This window comes from Ambystoma mexicanum, chromosome 11 (genome assembly GCF_040938575.1).
Source record: "Ambystoma mexicanum isolate Mex_15411 chromosome 11, UKY_AmexF1_1, whole genome shotgun sequence".
Classification (NCBI taxonomy): Eukaryota; Metazoa; Chordata; class Amphibia; order Caudata; family Ambystomatidae; genus Ambystoma; species Ambystoma mexicanum.
The window spans coordinates 1074683912-1074711572 of NC_090934.1; the positions used below are offsets into that span (position 1 = coordinate 1074683912).

The 27661-nt window shown below is 44.7% G+C and overlaps 1 protein-coding gene across 7 annotated transcripts in view; it reads right to left on the bottom strand.

The window, feature by feature from the left end:
- Positions 1–26733, bottom strand: part of CLK3 (CDC like kinase 3) — a 336052-nt gene extending 309319 nt beyond the window's left edge. The window contains exons 1-2 of one of the 7 annotated variants that reach the window (XM_069624327.1): positions 26596–26733; positions 2901–3052 (exon numbers count right to left, since the gene is read on the bottom strand). In XM_069624327.1, the coding sequence (XP_069480428.1) occupies positions 2901–3052 (152 nt within the window). In that variant the 5' untranslated portion in view covers positions 26596–26733. Of the gene's footprint in view, positions 1–2900; positions 3053–4017; positions 4648–26493 lie in introns of those variants that run through there. The other 6 variants (XM_069624326.1, XM_069624329.1, XM_069624330.1 and 3 more) reach the window with 6 other exon arrangements.
- Positions 26734–27661: the final 928 nt, after the last annotated feature.

Consider the following 27661-nt stretch of genomic DNA (forward strand, 5'->3'; position numbering starts at 1 on the left):
CCAGCAGCAGCTGCGGTGGAAATACAACCAGCTTCGAGAGGATTTCCAGACGGGCTTACTTTGGAGTTGATTGGTCCCACCAACACAAGGGGAGAAGTCGTCCTTGCAGGGCTTCTCTAGTCGAGGCGAATTCGGAGCTTCAGCACAGCAGCAGGGCTTCACCGGGAAAACCAACGGTCCAGGAGTTGCAGCAGGCATCTCTTTCAAGTTCTTCAGATTCCTTTGTCCAGTGGTCGGCTCTGCCTTTCAAGCCAAAAGTCTTGCCTTTTATGCAGGTTTTTTCCCCCATTCATTCCAGCCTAGCTGTCAATCACACAACAGGGTGGCTGTCCTTGCTGGACAGCCAGTCGGCCAATCACCCTTGGGTGCATTCCTGTAACCAAGGGGATCAAGCACAGGGAGTTTTGGGCACCTCCCTCACTTCCTACCCCTGCCAGACATACTGCAGCCAGAGGCGGGCTTCACTTGTGAATCACCCCCAAAGACAAAAACAAAGGGACCAAACATGGTTGGGCAAACAGTAAATCTTAAGGACCTTCCAGACAAGAAATGGCGAAAAAAGAAGAAGAGCAGGGCCATTTTGATGTGCCTTACTGTGGCTAGGAACGCAGACAGCGGTAAAAACACACAATGGTAGTAAAAAGTAAACCACTGCCACCAGCCATGAATTGTAGAAAGGGTAACATAAAAATGTTACATGAGAAACTAGACAAAGGGCATACTAAGTTACCCCTGCAGCACCGTATTGTAAAATGTGTGCTGGGTCTAGAAAGTTACAAAATGTAAGTAAAGTCAATTTCACTGTAATTTCACCAAGAAGGTATTTAAACCTTTGGGAAATCCAAGAGACTTCCCTGTGTCACTCCACTGAAGGTGCAGTGTGACACAATGTAAAGATGATGCCTATGGAGTTTGTCAGACTACAAAGTCAAAAGAGAAACAGAATAAACCACATTACAATTACATGAGAGATAAAAAAAAAAGTCCTAAAGTCCAGCAAAAAGAGCGGGGCGTCTCGGGAGGAATTTAGCACTAAACTGAAAATTCTGCCCAACACTGGTTCTTAACTAAATATATATTCATTGTATAGGCTTTAAGCCCATTCTTAAAACGCTGTCTTTCTAAATCGACAACCTCAAATCCAGGGATTTCTCCTACGATTTGAAAGCTTTCCCAGACGTCAGAACACATACACCCTAATGCTCCCAATACAAAACACCTAGAAACTCACCCATGCTCAGAGTACCTCCGTCTGCACACACCAACACAAAAGTAAAGGAACCTTGCTTTCTCCCCACCCCCCCCCCCCCCCAAACCAATAGATTCTCGCCTGGAGACTCTGTACATGGTGTACATTAAAACATTACTCTTGTGGCTACACAAACCCCCAAAAATGTACATCCTATGCAGAAATACAGACAGATAATTGTACCAAGTCCCCTTATACAGAACGGAAACCGCCCTAATTGATTTAAAATCCCAAATCGATGAGCTGAGAGACAGAGGGAGGACAGTACTCCTGCTCTTACTTGATCTCTCAGCTGCAATTGATTTAGGTCCTCTGTAGACACCTTGACTCTGCCGCTCACTTCTCCCCTGAGGCCATCAGATGGATTGAATCATTCCTGAGCGAGAGAACCATGAGAGTATTCTCTCCATCGGCAGCCGCAGACCCTACCCATATCCTGTGTGGTGTTCTTTAAGGTTCTTGTGCCTCTCCAACGCTATACAACATCTTCAGCAAGCCCTTGTTCAATGATTTGGACCACGTGGGTGTCATCTACACTAATTATACAGATGACACAGATTCTCCTCCCGCTTTCTGCGGATCTTAGTAAGGACAGGGAGCTGGTGAACAGGGTATATCTTATCATCCAGGCATGGATGGCCACCCATGGCCTGTGCCTGAACGATAAGACGGAGTTGATAATCTTGGGTACACACGCCAACATCAAAAAACTAGGCCAGGAATTCTCTTCATTCAATATCGACGGGAAAACCATCAAAGTTTCCAAGGAAGCGAAAACCCTTGGTTTCTACTCGGACTCCACTTTGTCCTTTGATAAACAGGTAAAATCCTTGGCCTCCACCACGGCCTACACTTGCAAGCTGATAAGAGCTGGCAAAGCCTCTCTAACGACAGTTGCTTGATCCTGGCCAGAGCCTTAATACTATCTAGAATTGATTACTATAATGCCCTTTACAGTGGTGCTAACAAAACCACCATCCGGAGGCTCCAAACATTACAAAATAACGCCTTGAGAGCAGCACTTGGCATAAACAAAAAGAACCCATATCTCCTCCATTAGACACCTACATAAATGGCTGTCTACTGGCAACAAAATTCAGCTAAAGAAGTTATCACTGACCCACAAAGCGTTAAATAATGTGGCCACCCAGCTACCTTACAGACAAACTTCACAGAAGAATCTCTCTCAGACCAACTAGAGCTGGCAATGCCAATTGCCTGGCTATACACAGATACAGGCTTACCTCTATCAGTGGCAATAGTTTCCCAGTGAAGGTTGCCAAATTATGGAACCTAATGCCTCTAGAAATAACAGACCAACCCTACCTACATTTCAGAAAAAATGCCATCAAACACCATCTCTACTGACTTGCCCAATTTTCCCAGTTAAACTCTTTTTCACCTTGTAACTAGTATATTTGTACATTACATATTGTTGTATAACCATATATGCCTTTATATTGTACATTTTGTAACCACGTGCGCCTTTATATTGTATATTTTGTATATTTGTAACCTTGTAAGCCTTGCATTTTCTTTCTGCTGCGCCCGGTTACCCGCGGGTCTAGTGCGCATAAAAAGTGAATAAACAAACAAACTCAAATCCCTGAAAGCGATGCACTTCTATAATAAAACCAGAACCTAATCCCACCTTCTGGAGCGTGAACGCCTGGGTGACTCCCAGCCCTGTTGGTGGTGAGGGCGGCCGTCCCGATCTCTGCTCTGCGACCTCCTGCGCCTTTTCCATGTGTGGTTTCTGTGACTCTCTTGCTCCGGGGACCAGTAGCTCCTATTATGATGCATCTGTGGGATCAAGAAAATGCATGAGGGAACGGCAGTTTACTAATACATTTTTCTGTGCTCATGCAAGGAAAACTTGCACCAATTATATCAAAAGACAAACTGAGCTGGCATTGGCATGTATCCTTCAATGTGTTCTAATTGAGTCATGCACAACAATAAAGGGATAGCCCAAACTGCAACTTTTAAAAAGAAAACACTCACACTTGTGAACGCATGGGTACAGCATTTTCAGATGTAAAAATGGTGGGCTGGGGGAAGCGGCGGTTGCAGGAGGGTGGTAAACTGCTAGGACTGTTTCTTACACCAAGGCAGCCATGCATACACGGGGCTCCATAAATCACCCGCTGGCACTAAGACAGATTCTGCACACTGCGGGATCTGCGTGACACAAGTCACATATCTTAGCTGCCCAGAAACAGAGTCGATTACCACAAGAATGCAGCTGCCTTACTACAAATAACGGGACGGATTATAGTTAACCGTTGAAAACACTGCAGTGCAATGTCGGAACAAGGAGGGCTGGCGTACACAGCCTACCGAGCGAAGAGCTATATAATATATATACACACACAGGACACAGAACTGGTAACAATGAGGGTTGCAGTGCAACCCATTAACCTGGAGTGTACGTGGGTACTGCTTGCGGCTTTGTAGTGGACTAGTGATGCAGACTGGCTGCGGATGGTCCAAGCCAAAGGGCACAAACAGCCATTTGGCATTACCTAGAGACAACTGCGCCCAGCTGACCAATGGTAAATATGAATTTACAAATCATTATCAACCGTGTTTGGAAATGTCACATTCACAAGATGTGAGCTGCCCTGAAGAGTAAGTAATCTTTGTTGAGATGTACCACCAGGCGCCTAATACTACGCAGGAAAACGCCAACTAATCCTCGTGTTGAGAGTGGGGGTGGTCCACACAACAGCAACCCAACCACAACAGAATACAAAAAGAACTCTTACCTAACGAGTCGGGCACGCAAGAAGTTCATTACTGCAAACATCACAGTGAGCATATATATCGTGGTCGTAACATTAACTGGATTAGTAGAATTCATTATTTCCACCTCTGCTCTTCGGGTCAAAGAGGCAGGCAGTTGAACGTGCCAAACATTTTACCTTGGCTGTTTCACGGTTATCGACAATCTGTTAAATGTGTGTGCAAGATGAGGTAAGTAAAAAAAAAAAAAAACCAGGAGTGAACCGGTGTGCAACATGCAATTCCTTCCTTCTCTGGAGTAGTTGATGAATAAAGAAAAAACAATTAACCCTTGACTGGCTGGCTACCTTTTGACCAAAGGAGCTCTAGATGCATTCGCTGCGCTACCGGAGCAGCATTTGAACCCCCTACCTTGCCTGGAAGCATAGGTAAGGCCTGGCTGCTTTTACAAAGCGCCCTACAGGGTGCGCTGCACTCGACCACAAAAATATCACCATACGCAGCTACTTTCCGAAATAATCACTGGTGATCGATATGAGCATCAACCTCCTTTGATTGTCCTGATACAGACCAGTCTTGGTCGGTTACCGCCGTATTTTCCACTGTCCTGCCTTAGACCTACACTGCCCAAGATGGCCACCGTAGTATTGCTCCTCGTTCCCAACCTTTGCTATTAGGCATCCACATCGTTGATCTATCCTGATTGGTTGCAGTAATCCTTTTGAACCAATAGGAAACGCCGGCAGGCAAGCGCCGGCCCACGCAAAGGCACACGACAAGGAAGTCTGCTGACTGAGCTGACCGAGCGCAGGCGACGCTGCAGAGCCGATCACCCCAGTCTGTCCACCCACAAACAAAGCTGCAGTCCGTCACTACACAGTGAGTCCTACACACGCTCACACGAATATATGCGTATCAGTGTACCTCCTGTTCTAGAAGGTTCCTGCTATCTCGCACATCAGCTTTCATATTGTCCGTAATTGAGTCGAAAAAGAAAAAACATACATTCTATACCTTGCTCAAACCCTCTCTCCTCCGGAAATCCGCAAACACAAGCAGACCCAGTGTCTCGCATCGTACCATCTGTACAATTCTGATCCCGAAAGCAAATGCAGTTTACCTGTTTCTCGGTTCTGCACCATACATCCGTGCATGCTGCACCTCATCCAAGACTCTGGTTGCCTGTTTGGACAACTGATCAAGAAGCCATAAACAAAGATCACAACATTTCTGGCTAAAATCTGAAGGACCTGTCCATTTTATATGTATCCTGTGACAGTAACATTCACTGCCTGCAACATTTACAAGACATTTTAAAATCGCTGCTGTATATGCATTGTTCACAATGATTGTCTGCCACCAAATGCCTAACCTTTTCCTATTATGACCGTACGCACTGTAACAAATATACGTGAGAAAACGAAATGCAATCTCACATTATGGCTATATAATCCATATTAACATGCTCAAATCAAATTCTCAGCCACAAGTAATTTTGAAATAGTCTATCTTTAAGAAGCCTGCTGTTTGACCTGTTTGACCTAGCCAGTGTCTTTTGCCAATTGTATATTGAAATAGCGAACATTTAGTAGCCTTGCTGTTTGACCTAGTCCAACTGTTCGTTAAACGTATTTCATCTAGCTCTACTCTTACCAGTGCGCTTGTCTGAACTAGCCTGACACTGAACTGTTAACGGTACATCCACTGCTTAGTATGTATACTACGCTCAACTACCAAAGCATGCTAGGCACACTACTCATCATTAACATCATACTGCTCTTTGCCAGGATGGATCCCTTCAACCGTCAACTTAACTAACCCCATGACTAACATCCACAGGCCCAACTTTCCCCACTCACTACACTACTTCTGCACTCTCTCACACTCCCAATTGCCACTCCAGACTCCCCAGACTCAGATCACGCACTCTACCCATGCACACCAACACCATTCCTACTCAACTAACACTTAGAAACCTTAGACTAGGAACTCGAAACCTTAGACTAGGAACTCGCAACACTGGCAGACTCAACTCTCACCACCCCAACGTGCACAACTCTATTCTTAGTACTATGCTGCCACCTAATATGAAGACCAAACTCTACTCCAGTAAAACTCAGACGTCCACATTTAAAGTTGCCAAACGTTCATGACTAAACAGAATTAAGTCTGCACCGCAATATAAATGTGCCCTGCTTAATATCCGCTCTCTTACCACCCATGCTATTGAAGTCAACTACCTTATCTTGAGCCAGGACTTAAGATATACTCGCCATCACAGAAACATGGCTACACAAGGCATCTGGCCTGACCATCGCGCTAGCCCTACCCCCAGGTTATTCTATCCTCAGACAAGATAGACCCACTAAAATAGGAGGAGGGGTTGCCCTGATTTTTAATGATGCACTACCCTTTAGGCCCATACCCCACACATGGGAGGGTACTGCAAACATCCTATCAGCCAAATTATCACTATCTCCCAAAAAACATGCGTGTCATTTACAGGCCACCAGGTCTCCCTGCTGACATCCAAGGACTCATCCCTTACTTAGTGAAAATATAAAAATAAAAAAACTAAAACCCTACTCCTCAGCAACATCAACTTAGGATTCAAAGACCCTAATGATAAAGCCGCTACCTCACTCACCAAGGACCTGACAGATCTGGGTTTCTCCCAGAAAATCATGTCCCCCAACCACGCCAAAGGCTGCACCCTTGGTTGGGTGGTTGACCAAAATTGTGACTCCACCATCACTTCTCACACTGCTTACCCCTGGACAGACCATAATTGGATACAATTCACCATCCCCACAGCCCCAAGTACTAAAATCACTGCACCTGCTAATCAAGCAAGAAGTGCAAAAAAGCTAACAGTGGATAACCTCTGCCCCCATCTTGACATCCCGTGCCTAACACCTCCTTTCTCGCAAGACCCAAACGTCCTAGTGGATATATTTAAGGACACAATTACTCACACAGTCAACACCATTGCCCCACTAGAAGATAAAAAGGAAAAAATGTATTTCCACTCAAACTCCTGGTTCACGAATGAGCTCCAAACCCTACCTAACGAACACCAGGCACTTAAATACTGTAATACAGCTAAAGAAAGCTTCAAAACTATTGCTAAAAAGTACAAAGATGCCATTTTTATTGCTAAATCTGAAGCATATAATAAATAGCCTAATATCTGATGCCAACTCCCAATCCAAAAGAACTCTTCACCATCTTTAACAAACTCACAGATCCTCCGATCTGCACATACAAAATTACTAAAGATGAAGCATGGTGCAATAGCATACAAGCTGCTATGCTCAACAAAATAGACATGCTACAAAACAAAACCCTTCTGAACCAGAACCAAAGCCAGCCAGCTCTGGCTCTGCCCAACAGCAAACCTATCAACTTCCCCAAATTTGCTTTTAAAGACATCTCTGAAGCAAAAGTCAGACATTCCCAAACACCTCAAACCATCGCAAAGTAAGGGCGATGTATGCCCTCCCAAGATTATTAAGGAGTGTGCTGAGCCTCTTGCCCCTCTCCTTACCGCCTTCATCAACTTAATTTAAATCAGGCATTGTTCCCGACAGCCTTAACGAGGCCTGGGTGTGCCCCCTTTTAAAAAAGCCCACACTAGACCCTTCCCAGCCTAACAATTACCAGCCCATAACAACCATCCCGTTTCTGCTCAAAATACTAGACAAAGCCGCTCATTGTCAGATCCAACTCTATCTAGAATCCAACTCCACCTTAGGAAAAAGGGAATCCGGATTTCGCAAAGGGCATGGAACAGAAACCGCCCCGTTAGACCTAAAAAAAAAGCAAATAAGACAAATCTTAAACAGCAAGCCCGCCCTCCTCCTCCTTCTAGACCTCTTGGCGGCGTTCGATCTCGTGGATCACAAAACCCTCACCACACACCTCATACATGATGCACACTTCTCCGAGCAAGCAGCTACCTGGATCACCTTCTTAGAAGGTAGAGCGATGAGAGTATTTTCCAACATAGCAAATGCAGCTCCCACCATTATTCACTGTGGCGTCCCTCAGGGATCTTACACTGCCCCCAGTGCTCCAGATAAGATTTTGAGATGGGAGTATTTTACTGCCTATTTTTAAACTTTGAGAGTAAATGTGATTTTAAGAGAGTAAAAATGACTTTTCTCCTTTGCAAGAGAGTAAAATGTATGTGACATCCAGCCGACGTGTGCAAAAACTGTATGAAAATTACTATGCGGCAGCTTTCTGCTTTGTGACAGAATACACCTTTCATTATTTCTCCAAGGTCTAGCCATTTGATCTCGCCTGTATATATTTAAATGTTGAAAACACAAAACCTAGCCAATTACATAGTAAAGCAAGCGTGATTTGTATTGTGTGTTTTGATGTTAAGCATCTGTAGATGTTTAACGAAAGTCATCGTTTGATGGAGCTATTACTACTACCTAATGGTGTGCCAATGTTATGGTACAACAGTGCAGCGAAGCAAGGACCGCCTGCTAAATTCTATATCTAATCCTATGGTCAAGTGGTTATTTTATATAGTGCTTTTGACAAAGCGCTGTACAAAGAACAGATTGATCACAATTATCATCAAACCGAAGTCGGTACTCCTTTATCGAACTTGAAAGACTGAGTTGGCCTTTCCGGGATTTGAACCTGCAACCTACAGATCATGCACAGATCGCAGAAATGAGTGCTCAACCGGCTGAGCTATCTTATTGGCTAACATTCTTCAGAGGTCAGTTAACGGAGTATCAACTGAGTTATAATAATCACAGTGCTCATACGTTGGATAAACCATGTATGAAGCGCTACATAAATACCTATCTGGATTATCACATGGACAGGTTTTGCTGAGTTTCTATTCCAATTACAAATTTAACTTTCATTTGTTTGTTTCTGAACAGTGCTTGCACTTCCTGGAGAGTCAGGGTTTGTATGTTTTAATTGTAGTCTTGAAGATTTGAGAAGCAGGAACACATGTGAATGACAATCACTCACCCTTGAACGACGACTCTGCTGCCACTGACCATTTATAGTAATGTACCCCATTGACTGCAAAGTTGAATGGATGTAAACTGGACCATGCATAGTCATCATTTTACACACTGTTTTTATAATTAGAGTGTAAATTAAATTATAAGTGTAAAAATGATGTGCCTCCGCATGAATATGCACACAACACAGGAACTCGGAAAAATACAATTGTGCAATACTGGTTTGCTTTCACGGGGTAAAAAAAAGCACAAATTGTTACAAAATATTAATTCTCAATTGCAACTTAGTTTTCCATCTTATTAATTTTACAATCCTAAAATGCTATGAAAATAAATATGCAGTGCTTCTGTTTGCTCCATGAGCAGCAACACAGAAGAAGTTGAATGGAAGTAAATAAATCCTTTTATCACAGTGTGCAGTTTTTTTAAAATGCTTCAGAGAAATACATTCTGCTTCAGAGGGTTTTATCCATGGCTTGCAATTACATCCATGTAGATAAAAAATCAAAAGAAGCCTTCTGGTTTCTGTCAAGTAACCTGACCTTTGCACTACCCTCTTCTCTAAACTTGTGTGTAAATGTACACACGAAAATAATAAAGCTGTCGTATTTACAAGATTTTCATGCGTAAAAAGGCCTAGTACACACCTTATCTGGAGGCCTGACTGCCCCTATGCTATACAATCTTCACAAAGCCTCTTTTTGATAAATTGGATGCACTTGGGATCGCATATACAAACCATGCTGATGACACCCAAGTGCTCTTTCCTCCAACAGGTTCATACCATCAGGATGCCACTACCCTTCGGCAAATCTACTCCACCATACAAGCATGGATGGCCACTAATGGCCTATGCCTCAACGGGGACAAGACAGATTCTTATTCTTGGCCAAATATCCACTCTAGCCAAGCTAGACGTCTCTATTCCAACTTTAATATCGACAACTGCATCGTCCCAGTATTTTCATCTGTTAAGACACTAGGGGTCCATAGAGATGCTACACTCTCCATGACCAAGCGAGTCAGCGCTATGGTCTCTGCCTCTGCCCTAAGCACCAAACTCATTAACGCCATCAAACCCTTCTTAACTAAGGACAATTATCTATTTATAGCGAGAGCTACCATAGGGGCAAAGATTGAATATTGTAAGGCACTACTTGCCGGTACCTCTACAAAAAATATAAACAGACTCCAAATCACCCAAAATAACTAACTTAGAGCAGCACTAAGCATACCAAAAAGAGATCACATCTCACAAGCAAGAAAGTCTGTTCACTGGCTCCCAGTCACACATTAAAAATTCTTACCACCACACACAAATGCATCAACCTCACCGCACCTTCCTACCTCTCAGACACTATCTGGATCCACCTCAACCAGGTTTACAAGAACATGCTACACCAACCAACTCACCATTCCGCGCATCTACAGAGCTAAAAGCAGGAGGAATAGGCTTCCCATATCTAGCCCCCAAGCTATGGAATGCGCTCCCCACTGCCCTCAGGACAGAAACTTCTCTCCCTGCCTTTCATAAAGGCCTGAAAACGGCTCTCTTTAATTAACCTCGCTCTTATCTCCCTCCATGTCTCTTCTCTCACCCTATTCATGCTGCGCTACAAACTGTTCTACAAGTAGCACATTATGTATGCCTGCTCTGTTATCCATGTAACTAAGTTTTGACCTTTCAATGTAACAAGCGGCACGATGCTTTCGAGCTGTTGCACGCTATACAAATCTGAAAAAAAATAAAATAAAATGTACAACACTACAAGACATTGGTGAAGTACTCCGACATCTGGAAAACCAAAGCGCCCCACCCCCTAAATATGGACTATGACATGACCGCCAACAGGCTTCTAAAGGTACGTATAACAGAAGTATAAGACTGCCACCAGACTGCAGTGGCTATATTTTGCATCAGTGTCCCAACTTCAGCACCGCTGTGAGCATACTACAATCCATTTCTAAAAAGTACAATTACGATTCATAACTGATTGGCCTGGCCAACTTGACAAAGGCCACTGCTGACTCCCAGTATGGCACAAGTTCACACTGATCTCAACACGACTGGTGCGCCTTGAAATTACTCCATTTCCTCTTGCCCAAGCCTAATATCTTCAGTAAACCTCAAATATGAAAACAATGCTTGTTGCTCACCCTACCACATGGCTATCAATTCTCCTCTTGGCCTGCTCCTTGCACAGCCTTTTCGCATAGTAGAAGGCGTGGGCGCTTGTTCTGCTCACATCATTAGAAGTTCCCTGCTCCAGTTTCCTCTGCCTTGCTTGTAGGGTAGTGGAGCCCATCATTTCCAGTGTACCCATGGTAATTGTCGGACCTGTGAGCCCAGAGCTGAACCGTGTGCTGCAGGTAAGGTGGGGAGCCCAGGTGGTAGGTCCAGCTTGTGGAAGGAGTAACTCTTGCAACTGGGCGTTCAGCTCAGTCTGACATATCGAGGGACCTCCTGGGCCAGTGCCGGTATCACTTGACAGTTGAACACACCCTAAACAGTATTGGATTGCTTTCCCCCGATAGAAAGGTAGTTTCTTAGGCAAGTGTGTGTGTGCGCGCTTCTGGACTATTTATGGGCAGGGGCCTCTAGTCACAGCAGGCATTAAGTACAAGGTTGAACAGCCGGGGAAACAGGCACTGGTGGGGGTACCTTGGTCAGGAGTCTGAGCTAGGTTTTGGAACAGGTCACCACCAGAATACAGTTCTTCAGCAAAGCCTCCTTTTTGAACCCCAAGGAAACTAAGAATTCAAGAAAAACATAATGAAGGAATCTCCCTCTCCTCCCCCCCATGCATTGCTGTTATCAGGGACAAAGTTCTTCGGGAACAGAAGACGATAGAGCACATGGGGAGATGAACAAGCCATGTCCACGTCTGTGGAAGGAGATTCCTTGTTATCCAATCTCAATGGTTTCCCCTTCCTTTTCCCAAAGGAAAGGTGCCATTTGTGACCATATCGATAAGAAGGCGAATGCATACCTTCCATCTATGCAAGGGCGCATCTCTCCAGTCATGCCTCTTATTCTTCGTATTCAAAGCCTTCTCTATTCAAGGACTTCCAGGAGCTCTATTCCCATATCAAGGAGAGCCAAGAACACTCTTCCCTTCTTAAACCTCTGCATCGCCAAGTGGAGTTTTTGTCTGGTTTGATTTACGCTAGAGTCCAGGTAGTGTAGCACTACAGCTCCCATTCCAGGACTCCAAACTCTTTGGCGACGAGCTGGAGCATAAGGTACACTGGATTCACAAAGAGAAGCACTCTGGGAAGCTCACGAAAAATAAAGCAACACAGTCCTCCCGCCATAAGCCAACCTGTTTCTCTCCGTCTGGACCCCATTAGACTGCTTTCCAGCAGGGTTCGAAATTGAGAGTTTCTTAGCTCCTGCTTGTAGTCTAGAAGAGACTGGTGAGCTTGAAAACAGCAACCAGGAGCTACGTTTGGCTCCCCGGGTCAAATAATTCAGAACAAACACACCTTTGTGAATTTAACTCAGAGTTTGGGACAATTATAAATCAACATTAGGACACAACTATGCAACATTTAAAGCATAAGGGGTCAAACAATGGAAGAAATTACGTTTGCATCTTATGCGGAAGTTAGATTTGTGGAACGCTATGTACTAGCTCCTCGTTCCCCAGTGGTAGCTCCCATTTACTGGTTAATTCTGGATACCCAGGAGCTGCTTTTAGCTCCTGCTTATCCAATCCCAATTTCGAACCCCGTTTCCAGGCATGACCGATCTTTAGGGGAAGGCAGCAGGCACAGAAGATCTTCCCATCCATAAATACACAGCTCCCGATTGGCAACTCCAAGGGTAGTCACAAAAATTCTAGTACATCCAACCATGGTCTGGTTTCGGGATGTCGAACCAGATCAGTACACTTCCTTCAGGGTTGTGTCGACTGAATAATAAAGATTACCCGTAGAAACCTGTGTATTCAGCGTCTATAAATGATGCAACTAAAATTAAGTTACAGTTTGGCATTATACCAATTGCAATTAAAAATAAAATAGTATTTGTAAAGGTTACTTGTTTAACCATAGAACCAATTTTTCAAAAAATTATAATTGAGCCACTATTCGTTCCCACCACCCTCTATATTTTTTTTCCAAATATAGGGGCACATTTCCAGGGACTCACTTAAAATGGAAGAGCTGTATCGGTACCAGAATTAAGTGCTCAAACTTTTTTAAAAAATTATAAATACGAATGTTATTCATGCCCAGCCAAAACAATTTCTGGAACCAGGTAAATGGGACTCTGACTGGACAAATTGAACGAGTGCCAGCCCAAGATACTAATAGACCCGTTTACAGGGTTGTGGTGGTGAACTAGTCTCCTCCCCCCAACCTAAATCGAGAAGGGTTGCTTAAGTGGTTACAAGGGTATGGGTTGCCACAAGCACCCCCCATCATATTTATTTTATTTCACAAACAGTGTAGGTTTAACCAGGCCCTCAAGCATTACTTGGATGGCTGTGTACATTTATTCAGGGTCTGAACCTAGCGCATGCAGAGTTATAGGTCCCTGGAGTGCCCGCAGGTGGATCTGCGATAGGACACCTGACATGCCATCCACCTCAACAGCACCGACACACAAATTTAATTTAGTTAATTTATACCGCGCATCGAACCCTCAGGTAACTGGGCGCCAGACACGTATAACATGTTCAATAGGTTACAGGCATATTCATAGTAAACAGGGACACAGTAAACAGTAAATGGCAGGAAAAAACATAATAGGCGTGTGACCCGGGTCACATGGTGGGCACCGGATGATATATAATGAGGTGAAGTACAACAAGAGAAATAGAAGAGATGAGTTAAACAGATGTTAAGCAGTTCTTGCTGTCCAGCCGGGTCTTAATATTGGCTCTGAAGGTCCAGAATGAGAGTTCCTTTCTGAAGTTGAGGGGTAAAGCGTTCCATAGTTTGGCAGCTAGGACTGGGAAGCTAGAACAACCCGCTTTTTTTAAGTTGAATTTGGGAATGGAGAGGCAATGAGAATATAAGGATCTGGTTGGTCTGATTGGCGTTTGTTAAATTTAACAGCCAAGTACTTGGGCGCCGTTTTCGATAGACACTTATGGGTGATGACAAGGGATCTGAGGGTTATTCTGTCTCATACTAGGAGCCAATGGGCGTTCTGTCTGAAGCTAGAGATGTGGGAAGAACGAAGAATGATCAATGCTGCTCTTAAGAAGCTGAAGTTTGTTCAAGTTACGCTCAGAGGTACCTAGGAATAGGGTGTTGCAGTAGTCGATTTTGGATAGCACTAATGCTCTAGCTAAGGTGAAGCAGCTACTGGGCGAGAGGAAAGGCTTGCAAGCGTTGGTCAGCTTATTTGTGTAGGCTGTAGACGATGAAGTGGCGTTTACTTCCTTTTTTAGCGAGAGGGTAGAGTCCAAATATACCCCTATGTTTTAATTTCTCTGGCCACTTTGACTAGGTTTCTATCCATGATGATGGATGCATAACATGGGTCTAATTTGTTTTGTCGTCGTTGGGAGACGAACAGTAGCTCGGTTTTCTCGTCATTAAGACAAACTGTGGTCTGCCAGCCACGCCTGCATCTCCAAGTATAAGCCATTAATCAATTCAGAGCCATCTTCATAGCGATGAGAACATGGGTATCGTCAGCATAATTTGTGTATGTGACACCCAGGTTGTCAAGACGGACAAACAGGAGCTCCACTAGTGCACCTACTGGTAGTGGCGTACATGCACATCTATTTGCTACTACAGAGAAGTTTAAACCTGGACATGACACAGGTGCTCGGTGGAGTTTACATCAGTCGGTTACCTTTATTCTCTACATGCGCATGGGACTTGGTAGAGCAACAGCTGCCCTACTGGGGGAGAGATTTATAGTGGTTGGGTTTTGGAACTTGCAGTTTACGTCAAGAAAATAGGTGCCTGTAGCTTGCCACAAACAGAACGAGATCTTTCAGTTTAGAACAATAGCTGGATTGAAGCAAAGGGCACCCCATATGATTTTACCCAATTACACAGTTATTGGTATACACGAAAGAGAATAATGATATGGTTACATTTATACTGTGCACATATAAATTCAAAGCCTCAATGATTAAAACTAAAATGGATTATGAAACACAGCCAGTAGAACTCATCTCTGTTTGAATATATGAATAACTAACCATCTAGATCATTAAAAGCAAAAAAGCTTATTAGGCCCCAACAACCCTTCCTATGGTAGCTACAGCCAGGGTGCAAAAGGTACACACGCCACTAGCCAGTGGCTAGTTGCATTTGACTCTCGGCAAGAAATGGTGTGCGGTTTGTACATTCAGAACTGAGGTGGCAAGTGACGCATGACTGGCTGATAGAATGCAACTTGGTTATACAAGTGTTCAGCCTTATTTTACTACGAGTCATACAGATCTGCTGCAGCTCACTCTAGGTCATTCACTTATAACACAATTTAACTCCGATGTTTGTGAGCACATCCATATAGCTCGAGGTTAGCACCGTAATGCCCCTCGCATTCAAGGGAGCTTGATAACAAAAATTGGCATGGAATAAAAATGAATAAAAAGCACAGCTTCTTCCAAAATCCTCCCATAATGGCCTTGCGTTCAATAAATAATCATACACCTAATGCCTTTTCATTACTTCTTCTACCCTATAATCAGCTAAATCTCATAGGCTTGGTTTTCGCAATGTTCTTTCCCTTCTTACAACTCCACACTCTGGGACACATCTATAAAAGGGATCATGACATTTCCCACAAGGAAACCTGTACCTGAACATCCAGTAGGTCATGACAGGTTTCAAAATAGAGGGGTGCTGGGAGATTTTCAGCTCCTGTCTGCAGCCATGAAGAGCCAGGTTAACCTGACGAGAGCTACTTTTGGCTCCTAACAAATGATGCTGAACAAAGACACCTGTGTGATTTTAACTTTGTGGATTTGGGACAGTAAAACATTGAGACACATCTATACATAATGGCCACTTCTAATGCTCAAGAAACCTGTGGGCCTGTCCGGCTCAGGAAAGCCATCCTCATGACCAGAGATCAAGGTTATGTGCCCAAGACTTCCCTCTCTCACCCTGTGACTCACTTTCTACCAAAACTGCTACCACCATATTGTATGGTCCAACCCACGAGATGTTCCCCCCACCCCCGCCCCTCTTTGGTTGCCTCTCACACCCCTATCCCCGCCCCCACACGCCTATCCCAGTGTCACATCCCTCATAACCTGGCTCCCGGCCTGCCTGCACCCAAGATCACACTACTTCCATGTCGAGATCAAATAAGGCTGGCCCGGCTCACAACACAAACTACACCCACTTGCTTACCCAACTCCCTCCCTACAACACTTCTATCTAGAAACTCTTGCTTGTGTTCACGCACTACAACCCCAAGTATGCCTTACAACACCAACCGTATAGGTGCCACCCCAGTTTCAAATAACTGTGGTATTAGCATCCCTCAAACTGCCACTGCTCATTACAGCTGATTGAATGCTCCCGTCCCACCACTGAAATGTGCTCTAGTCAATGCCAGGTCTACCCAGGCACATTCCCTAGTCATTCTGGACCTCATTACCATCAATAACCCGAACCTCCTCACAATATCAGAATCCTGGCTCCATTTGCTAAAGAAATGCAAGCGCATTTCCAACATTAGGCGAGAAAATCACTGGCTGCTTATCGAAGCCAGAATCATTTTCAAAACACCGGTGTACATAAATGCATCACAAATAAAGCCCCTAGCTACCTCAACAACACTCAAGAAAAAAACCTCTTGCAGGACCCTCATATCCAATAACTTGGCTCCTTTAGAAATACTGCAATAAAAATATAATAGAGCAGGAAGTAGATTCAGAGTCCAAGCCCCAACTCATTGGAATGCATTACCACTTAGTATTAAAAATGAGGACACCTAATTAGGTTTCAAAAAAGCTCTGAAAACCTGGTTGTTCAACAAATGCTGACCCCTGCGAATCCCAATCAAACTGGGCACCAGAGTGTCCTTGACTTATCTAACTGCAACTTTAAATGATGGTCCTATTTCCTATATGTATGTCCCAGCGACCTAACATGTCTGTAACAAGAGTTACACATTGAATTGCTATCACTGTATTCATTGATATGTAACATTGTATAAGAAATCATAAAAGCCGTCTGTAACCTTGCCGTAATACCTGTGGGTTTGGGTGAGTAACAAATGTAATCAACAAAATAAAAATAGAAACGCTGCCTCTGGTCCAGCCTTATCCATCGCCATCCCCCCAGAACATACCATCATCCACTAAAACTGACCATATACCAGAGAAGGTGGCGGGAAGCTTGCCCTAATAGTAAGGGAAACTCTTGCCATCAGAGAGTTCAGAACTATCCCTACACTCAATTTTGCCATCCCCTCCACCAAACGAACACCCTCCCAAACCTTCACCATCACAATACACCTTATCTACCACCCTCCTGGCCCTCTCCTCTCCTTTGAAGATGATCTTCTCTACCCTCTACTTATTTGAAGCCCACCTCCAAACTCGTACTCCTTGAGGGCCTTCACCTTGGTTTCAACGACAATGAAGACAAAAACGTCCTCCTTAGCCAACTCCGCCTTAGGTTTCACACAACAAATACTGTTGCTAACTCCTATCCAACGCCGCACCTACCCTGGACTGGTTAGCAGACCTCAACTCCCATGTCTAAATTCTCTCCAATAATCCATGTCCAGACCATAATGTCATCGCCTTCACTATTCCTCCTATCAAACCACCTACACACTCCGCCCCATCTCTGCCACCTGCATTGACCCATAGTCTATGCAACTTAACCAAAGAGCGTCTCCTCCCAATGCTTGGCGATCTCCAACCAGCACCACTCACCCACTTCAAGCCTGTCTCCCTAGTAGACCAATACAACAAAGCGATCATGCATGCAATTGACACTATTGACCCCCCCTTTACCCAGCACATGCCCAAACGCTTCACTCAGTATACCTCCTGGTTCTCCACAGAGCTACAATACCTCTGCTCCAAGAAACATGCTGCTAACACTAGATGATGGAAAACTCCCTCAGATGCCAACAAAGCCCTCTACGCTTCCATTATGAAAGAGTACAAACAGGCCATTCTCAAGGCCAAAGCCACCATTTACAATGCTAGACTCTCCAATTTCAAGTCTAATACGCATGAGCTCTTCACCATCATGCGAGAGCTGAATACCCCACCTCTCCTCCATACAACCTTACTAAAGGGGATGCTTGGTGTACCAATATCCATGCTACTCTTCAGATAAAATCACTACACTAGAAAATACAACTAAAACAAGCCTCCATCCATATTGCATCACACCACCTACACCCCATGCCCCTTTCAGCAACATGCCCTGCCTTGCCTCACCTTCGCTTTTACCCTGTATCTGAAAAGTCTTAAACCATTGTGCTACAAAGGAGATGTATCCCCAGCACCAGTCATCAAGTACTGCAAAGATGCTCTCTAAACTGTTATTACACTCATTATTAATGCCCCCTTCACCTCTGGGCCTGTCCCCACCAACCTCAAAGAAGCCTGGTTCAGCCCACCCCCCCAAAGAAAACCCCATTGGATACCTACCAACTACAGGCCCCTCACCACGGTACCATTCATCCTGAAGATACTAGACCGATCAGCCCATCTCCAGATTCAACATTACCTCGAGTCTAACTACATCCTCAGCAGTCTTAAGTCTGGCTTACGCCCGGCACAGAATCAGCACTACTCAACCTAAACAAAACAGCTTGACAGATCAAGGACTCCGGCAAACCTGCCCTCCTACTTCTACACCACTCTGCAGCCTTCGACCTGACAGACAACAAAAACCTCTGCCAACCTCTCACCTCTTCTGACAACTTCTCACCAGAAGCAACTACCTGGATCTTCTCCTTCCTTGCCGAAAGAACCACAAGAGCCTCAGTGGAAAATTCCTCAGCCCTCTCTCCCCCAATCACCTGCATCTTGAGTGTGGCACAAGGCTTGTGTCTCCACCACACTTAGACCAAAGCCCTCTTCAACCACCTGGATATCACCAACTGCATCACCATCCCAGTTTCCCCAGCAGTGAAGACAATTGGTGTATACTTAGATGCCCCAATTATCCCAACAAGACAACAGCTGCCTCACCAATGCCCGAGCTGTTATCGGCTCCAGACTGGACTATCACAACGCTCTGTTCGTAGGCACCTCCCGGTGTAATTCCAATAAAGCACAAGCTATCCAGAACAATGCCCTTCGAGCAGCGTTAGACCTTCCTAAACGGGAGCATATCTCAACTGCCAGAAAAAAAAACGTTCACTGGCTTCCGATACATGAACGCATCATATTCAAATCTCTTTCCATCACCCACCATTGCCTCTCCATTTCTGCCCATCCCAACCTTTCATAAAAATCTTCACCACCACACTCTGCCTACGCTCACGGTTTCAACATAACTAGATTTAGACGTGCCAGAGCCGGCAGAACCAGTACCCCAGTCATTGAAGCAAAATGCTGGAATTCCATGCCACCTTCCCTGCGTTTCAGAAAGCAACTAAAACATGTCTCTTTAACTAGGGGTATTCACCACATAACTAATGTAAAATAAATATAAAAGCATAAGGGATCATATATAAAAAGGACAAATTGAGAGGTTTGCACCGTATGAGGAAATTAGATTACAGAACGATGTGCACTAGCTCCTGGTCACTGGTTAATAATGGATAATCCGGAGCTGCTTTTAGTTTCCGATTATCCAATCTTAATTTCAATCCTTGCACGAGTAGTGTCAAGATAGGTCATCTTACTCAAAGCCTACCATACTTTCATGGCATCAACAGATTTTCGAACTGGTAAGCCCAACCATCTCCCAAGAACTTTGTGTTGTTTACTTGGGCCATCCAGCGTGTGGGGCTTCTGGCAAGAATATAGGTTACAGCCATCTATAATTCCCCTCACCTCCAACTGGATGTTAGCCAAAAGTAGTTTCATAAGAATCATAAGCTTCTGGTGGTTGCTTAAGTACCAAGACCATCATGCTGGTACTAAAAAACAAATCTAGCCCATGTAAGTGAAAAGGTGCCAAAATTGTACCCCATGTGGGGAGAACAAGGACCGATTCAGGAAATTCATTGCTGTGGCAAAATGTTCCACCAACTTAGTGCCAGGGCTGTCAGAGAAGACAGATTGCCTGAAAGGGGCACTGAAACAACAGATGGCATTTGAATGGACAGGCTATTTTAATCACTCCAACTCTATACAGGTTTGTTATGTTATCTTGCATTTATATAGCACCTACTGCCATAGTTCATGGCCTCAAAGCACTTTTGCCTGTCAGAGAGGCAAAGGAGGATTATGATAGTACATTCAGTAGTTGTAGGGAGGAGCAAAGTTGGTTTAATAGTTGGCATGGGGGCAAGAGATAGATAAGGTGCTCAGGAAGGCACGAGATGGAAAAGAACATGTACAATTAAGACCGAATTTATCACGCAACTCAAATGTATCTGATGGATTGCGATGCCGAAAGGAGAGATAACTGGATGAGAAGTGTTCGCTGCGCCAGGGGGTATGTCTGAAACATAATCACTGCATGGTGAGCTGGGACATGTTGGAGAAATGCCCAAGAAAACAGGTGGCAAAACATGAGCGGGTCATACTAGACAGTGAAGGCAAATGGTAGGTATAGGTGCTGTGCCTTGTCAGTATCGAGAGGGCTCAGAAGTACCCAAGGCTTTTGCATCCAAGGCACTCAACAAGATCGAGATTAAGTTCTCAGTCATTGAGAGGGAAGGCTGAGCCTGCTGTTGGGCAGCATGTTATTTTAAGACTAATGTGTGGGTTTATGTAAGTGTTTATGGTCCAAACGCCCATTTATGGTGCGTCAAGACCCTAAACTCTTTGTATTCCACTTCACCACCCCAGGCTCCGGTATGGCAACCCCAAGGATAGCCATATGATATGATATATGACATTTGTAACGCGCCTATACACAAGTGTTTCAAGGCGCGACGAGGCAGGGAGGGGGGAATAAAGGGAAGACAGACAACGATCCTACTAGGCCAGGTGTCATTCAGACCGCGCAAGTGCAGGGGTAGGGGGAAGGGAAAAATGCAAGGGGAAGGGGGAGTGCAATACAAATAGTAGAATAGAAATAAAATAATAAATAAATAGGGCCAGCTGGTGGCAAGTGCAGACAAGTGCTGGGGAGGGGGTGGGGGGATGTAGTGATACAGAGACAGTCCCGCAGTGCAGGGGTTGCCAGGGAGGCAGTGCAAGTGAAGAGTGACTGGGTCCAGGACCGAGGTCGGTGAGAGTGGCCCAGTTGCAGGATCAGTGCAGTTTTGGTGAAGAATTTAGCAGGGGAGAGGGAGAGAGAAAGCAGAAGCGAAGAGGAAGGTTTTGAGGTGCTTCCGGAACCGGAGATGGTTCTCCTCAAGTTTCAGGGAGGCAGGAAGGCTGTTCCAGAGGGAGGCACCTGCCGCGGAGAGAGATCTACCCCCAGCTCGTTGCTTCGAGAAGCGGCTGACCCTGAGATGATTAGCTAATGAGCAAGAATGTAACTTCTCCATTCTACACATATCCAGAAGGAAAACCCAGTGGCTGATTACCTGTCCTGGATACCATCCTGGAGTGGAAAAATGAGAAAATAGAACAGATGGATGGTAAGCATGTGTGAAAGATGAGACTGGATGAGGGATTTGAGAGAGTATGACTAGTTAAATCATGTTATCAGCTACTCTCAGAGGGTGGCCAATCAAACCCACATTATGAGTCCTCATGAACAAAGGTCAGGAAAGAACCAACTCCATGCGAGTGGGTTTAACACGCGGGGCGATCAGTTCCCCCCAAAACACAAGACCCAAATGGGTTGTACCCTTATAAAGAGGAGGCTTGGAGAACAGTACTTGTGGCCAGTGTGACAGACTAGTCCACTATTAGATACTAAGGGGATCACCGCACTCTGGCCAATTATGGAAGCCTTGGCATGAGAGGACAAAGCTCATGGAAGACGAAGTCAGGGGACAGCAGGTCAGTCCTAAGTGATGCCTTTCTCCAAGATTTTAATAAAAATCCTTGAAGGTCTTCAAGAGTTGGTGTGTTCTTGAGGCCATCTGTAACACTGGGTATGGATGTCGTGATAAGAGTCTGAATTATAAAAATTGCTCTGCATCTGCGGAGAGCGACAAGACTAACAGGTTGGATCTGATGCCTCTACCTTCCATTGAGCATGTGGCGGAAACAAGGTACAGATGGAGTTGGACCCATGTAAACGCTAGATAGGACTCTTGCGCTCCATGGACATGTCAAGGTGGTTTAGAATAAAATGTGTGCCTGCTGTAACAGGAGCTACAACTGCAAGCCACGTGTGAAAAAAAAGCGAGTGCCATGACTGAAGCTTTTGTGTCAACATTATGATGCACTCGACTGAACATCTGATGGTAGTAACCAACTCTTTTAAGTGTAAAGAGGTTTAGTAAACAGGGGGCAGGTGGTCTATCGCCTTCTTTGGAACAGCCTCCCCCTCCCTCTTGAGCAGGACCTCCTAAGTTCTGGAAAAGCCTCAAGACCTTCCCCTTTACCTCTTCCGTCCCACCCTCCCCTACTAATCGCACAGTAGCTTGATTGGTGTGCAGGGCCCTTATGCAACTTCAAGGCCCAGAGTTCCCATATCTTATCATTCCAGCTGCTTTCTATCCTCTGCACTTGCCTCGGCTCACCTTCCACCACTAGAGGTTGCACTTTTCTTCATAGCACGTCACTTGCTGCTCTCCATCAGCGCAACAGCACCTATCCCATACTCCTCTCCACGTTCTGAACACTCACAAGGCATAGTAGGTTTGCCTTCCCTCCCCATTGTCTCCTATATTGTTGCATTTAATCATTTAACATTATTGTAATTACATGTGGGCGCTTTGAAACATTATTTGCTTCCTGAATAAGCACCCAACAGGTGAACAATAAATAACACAAGACCATCAACTTTCAAGCGTTCTCACCATGAAATGCTAAGCATCTGGTGCCAGTAGAGAAACAAACCTGCTAATACAGTAGTAAGCAACGAGTAATAACTTTACATGCTCGTGCAATTAGATGCTAATCAATTATGTTTTAGCGTTATTGATTTATTAAACACAAGGACAGCAAACAGTGCAATATAACAGGTATTTTATGATGTTGAGGTGGAATTGATACGGTGTGGACTACCGTGTTGTGGGTTTACCACGTACCAGTTAATGTTGGCATCACCATATGCTTTTTTAACCTTGGGGTTACCCGTTTGGAAACTTAAATAAGTCACCAGGGAAAAGCTAAAGAAATGCAATTCATTAATTCATTCACAGAATTGCGTGGCACTTTGAAATAGGGCATGGTTTTGTGTCTTTCTCGAGGTGCATTGCCCTGATGAAGACGTTATTAGTAGGTCAAGAAGAGATCGTCAGAACTAGCTTTCTTGTAGGATATAGACGTGACCAGAAGTTTTGCGGTCAGTCATAACTACTTGGCAACAAGAAAATAAGATTCACAATTTAAGTCAATGGAAATAATGTAAGAGAAAGCTCATCTAGATAAATGTGTTAGGCAAAATAAGCAATAATGATGTGCCGACCTTATTGCCTTAACAAGCGTGTGCATTCAGTATAGTGTCAGTTCAATATGTACACTGATCTTTATGTAACATTGTATTGTTCAGGGTTGAATAGAATGACTGATTAAATGATGCAAGGTTGGAGAAACAGATAGATATTGTATGTTTTAGATTAAATGAAATTATGAAAGGTTATTGGCTGTATCATAATAAATATAGCGTTTTAATTTAATTATAATGCGATATAGTTTAATTTACAAACTTTACACATAATACATACAATTGCTCTATATACAAAAAAGATAGACAAATACCTAAAATTTGATTTCATTTACCATATAGCGTTTTGTAATATATTGTTACAAAGCTCCAATGGGTCCGACATTACCACACTATTTCTGCTTCAATAGACTAGATGGATTAATTCTGTATATCAAATATGTTATTAATCTCACATGGTACCTCCCTTTTAGTTGTGCATATGCTAATCTACCACGTGAGTTATAGGGTTACCTGATAGTTTGTCAGCTCTATTGTAAACACCATTTATGGGACAATCCAAACCTGGATGGCCCAGCATAGCCTGTACCAGAAATAATGATAAGACATAGCTTCTTCTAGTCGGCCCCCTTACCCATCTCACAAACCTGAACCCTGCGTGCCACCATTTCACCATAGATGGACACAAGATCCCTGTCCCTACCTCAGTAAAAACTCTGGGCATTTACCAAGCTGCATCGCTCAACATGACCAGTCAAATAAACTACAACTTCCACAAACTCATGCAAGTAGACTGTCCCTCTCTCAACTCACGGTGGCCCGCGCACTTATGGATCCAAACTTACTGAATCTCTGAAAAGAACCGCTCCAATTCATACAAAATAATGCTGTCAAAGCTGTACTGGAACTGAGCAAATTGACCACATCTCCGAAGTCAGATATGTCCAGTAGCTCACCAACAAGGAGATAATTAAATTCAAAACTCTCCATCGCTGGCTGACCAACAAGGCTCCCTCCTACCTTGTCCAGAGGATCAAGAAATGACTTGCCAGCCAGACCACTCAAACCACCCCGCCCTCCCCACAGTCACTGCCTCCTGACCCCAGGATTTAGACTGAACGGTGGCTAACGTCTGGAACTATCTGCCACTCCACCTACATTGTGAGAATTCCTACAACCTATTCAGAAATAATCTAAAGACACACTGGTAAATATAACACGGAGCACTCACCCACCTGCTCTTTCCATTTGCTTGTAAACAGTGCCTAGGTGCCTGTGGGCTTGTATAAATAAACCCCTGTGGTCATTGATTTTCCTTTGGAAGTCTGGGCCAGGAAGGGTTTTCCTGAACGCATTGTGAGTAATAACGATGTGCAGTTGTGTTCGCAGAAATTGTAAACTTTTTAAATGCCAATGAAATAAAACATGAGAACAACCCTGCACACTGCCTCCAGCGCAATGGGCTGGTTGAGAGGGGTTAACGCCAGTTAGCCCTGGCCAGTGGATTAACATGAAACAGGAATTGGGGGAGGAGGGGCGCATTATCACCACGTACTTTGCCACCCTCCACCCAACTACTGGGCAAATCCTTTTGTCATGAGTCGGAGAGATAGGAGAACGGATGCGCCCACACACGGGTACGATTGAGATGAAAAGAGCATTATAAAGAGGGTACGTAAATACCAGTGGGGATATATACAGAGGAACAAACAATGGACCGAGCAAAGGATACTCATTTCTGCCCAGAAGAATGGTTAAGATTGCGGCCTTTCCAAGTCTTTGATGTATTTTGCACCATGTAGGATTAGGCTGGTGGGGCTGCACCAAGGGCAGGGTAATTACGTGCAACGAAGAAGGGGTGGTGCAGTGGGAAGCCATCTACAATGTTTAGTAGGACCAATGTTATCGGGTGGCAAACAGCGGGCCTGAGCTACACAGGCATTCAACTCCGGTTGAGAATGACAGCGTTAGACGTAGTGGGGGCCACATACCAGAATCAGGGAAACACCCTAGAGGTTGGACGCCGATGTAGTAGGGTAATTACATGCATAGCAAATGGATGGAGGGAATAGGCAGTCTCCCATTCGCGTTTTCTGTGTTGAGCAAAAAGTTGCCCTTCTCTCCCTCTCCTCCTGACACTATGTCAGTTTTGGAAATGTCAAATATGCAATTATAAAAAGGGGCATGTGTTGTAAAGTGGAACGCAGCACTTGCCAGGATTCCAGACTCTCAGTAACGTAGAGGGACGACGAACTATATCGAGTGAAGGCGAATGTTTGTGGGCTCCAGTCTTGGGCCCTGTACCCGTATCTACCACCACGCCTCCGGCTTCTTACAACACAGCTGTACATATATTTACCACATAGACTTGTCACAACTTCCTCTAATCAGTCAGGCACACCGACCCCTTCTCTGTCAAAAGGGGGACAGGGCACAAGCATCTGGAGAACATGCAAATGTCATCGGTGCACGGTATAAATAACATTAACATATCACCCTCTCCACTTTTACCCTTAACAATACATGTCCCACATTCAACTCAAAAGATAGTCTGTTTTTCTTGCATTCTGTGACGTATAGTGATGGATTTATAAAATGGAAATCCAGGACTACGCCTCCCAGAATGCAAAGGCGCTCGTCCTCCATATATTTGTTAACATAGGCTAGGCCTTTCTTCGACTCCGAATTAACCCAACAGCCTAGGATATTCCCCTTAGTTGTTACTTTAAACATCAAGTAACACGCATCCTCTTGTAATCATCCCCCTCCCCTCCCTTCTTTGGCTTAGGTAGGAGAGCCTCGCCTCTCCGGGTTCTGTGCCCGGTCCACCATCAGGATCCAATAGCCTTCCTGCCATCCACGCGCGCGCACACACACACACACACACACACACACCCGCAAGTGCTCTGCACGCACCTTGAAGCACCTGACTCCCCTCGGGACTCGTTCAATCCGGCGGGTCCCGAGAGACGGAGGTGCTACGGTGCTGTCAAGCGCCCCTCTAGCACAGTTACCAACCTTCGTCCGCGGAAGACAGCAATGACGTCATAGAGACGCTCCCTCCACCAAAGGATCATAGAGCGTGCCGGCCGGAAAGACTAGAGCCATTAGAAAGAAGGACTTTGCCGTGGCCATCTTGGAACGATGATAGTGTCTACATTGACCACACAAATGGTAAACATTTCGCAGAATGTATGGAAAAAATGGTTTTAAAGAATCTGGAATATTTTTTGAATTCTGTCACTGTAACAGAGGTTTGTACCGAGTATGAATATTATTGGCATATTTGTTAGCTTAATGGGCAATTAGGGATATTTTTCACAACATTTTTACAGAGAATTGTTATTCAGATAGTCTGTTTTGATTGGAATTGGACCTACTGCTATTTCAAATTGGCCACTTACTGTGCATGCCTAGAACAGATGCGTTTCACTGGGAGGGGCGCCTTAGCGTGAGACTGCGGTAGCGCGATGCCTTTTGGGAAGTTCAGTGACGTTTGGTGTTTATAATTTTCATCAACAGTGAGTGATAATCGGGGGTCCCGCAGCAGGCGTGAGTAATCTGCGAAAGGGATTGTTGTAGAAAAAGGATGAGAATCAGCCAGTAGAATTGAACAGCTTTTATTGCTGTGGTAACTTCAACAGTAACAACACAAAGTGGTTATATAATTGTCCAGGATCCACATTAACGGATAGTGCAGCATAAGCACAGAAATCAGTCACAGGGCAGTCAGTGGTCTCTCACTAAGGAGGAGCGCCAGGAGCACAGCCGTTCCGTAGCTTGGCGCCTTCAGGAATGCCAGGCACACACTGCTGTGTGATTGACAGCAAAGGCTCTGAATGAATTGGAAATCGCATAAAAAGCGAGGTTTTTGAGACTAGAAGCAGAGTTGACCACTGGAGAGGAATATCAGAAGAAGAAGAAGACGTGACGAGATGCCAGCAGCACCCTCCTGGACTGCAAAGTGCTGGTGAAGCCCTGCAGCAGTGCTGACCCTGTTTTCATATCGACTGGGAAGACACGTTCGGGATGACTTCCTCCTCCCTTGGGCTAGTGGTACCAACTAGCGTCAAGACAAGCTTCA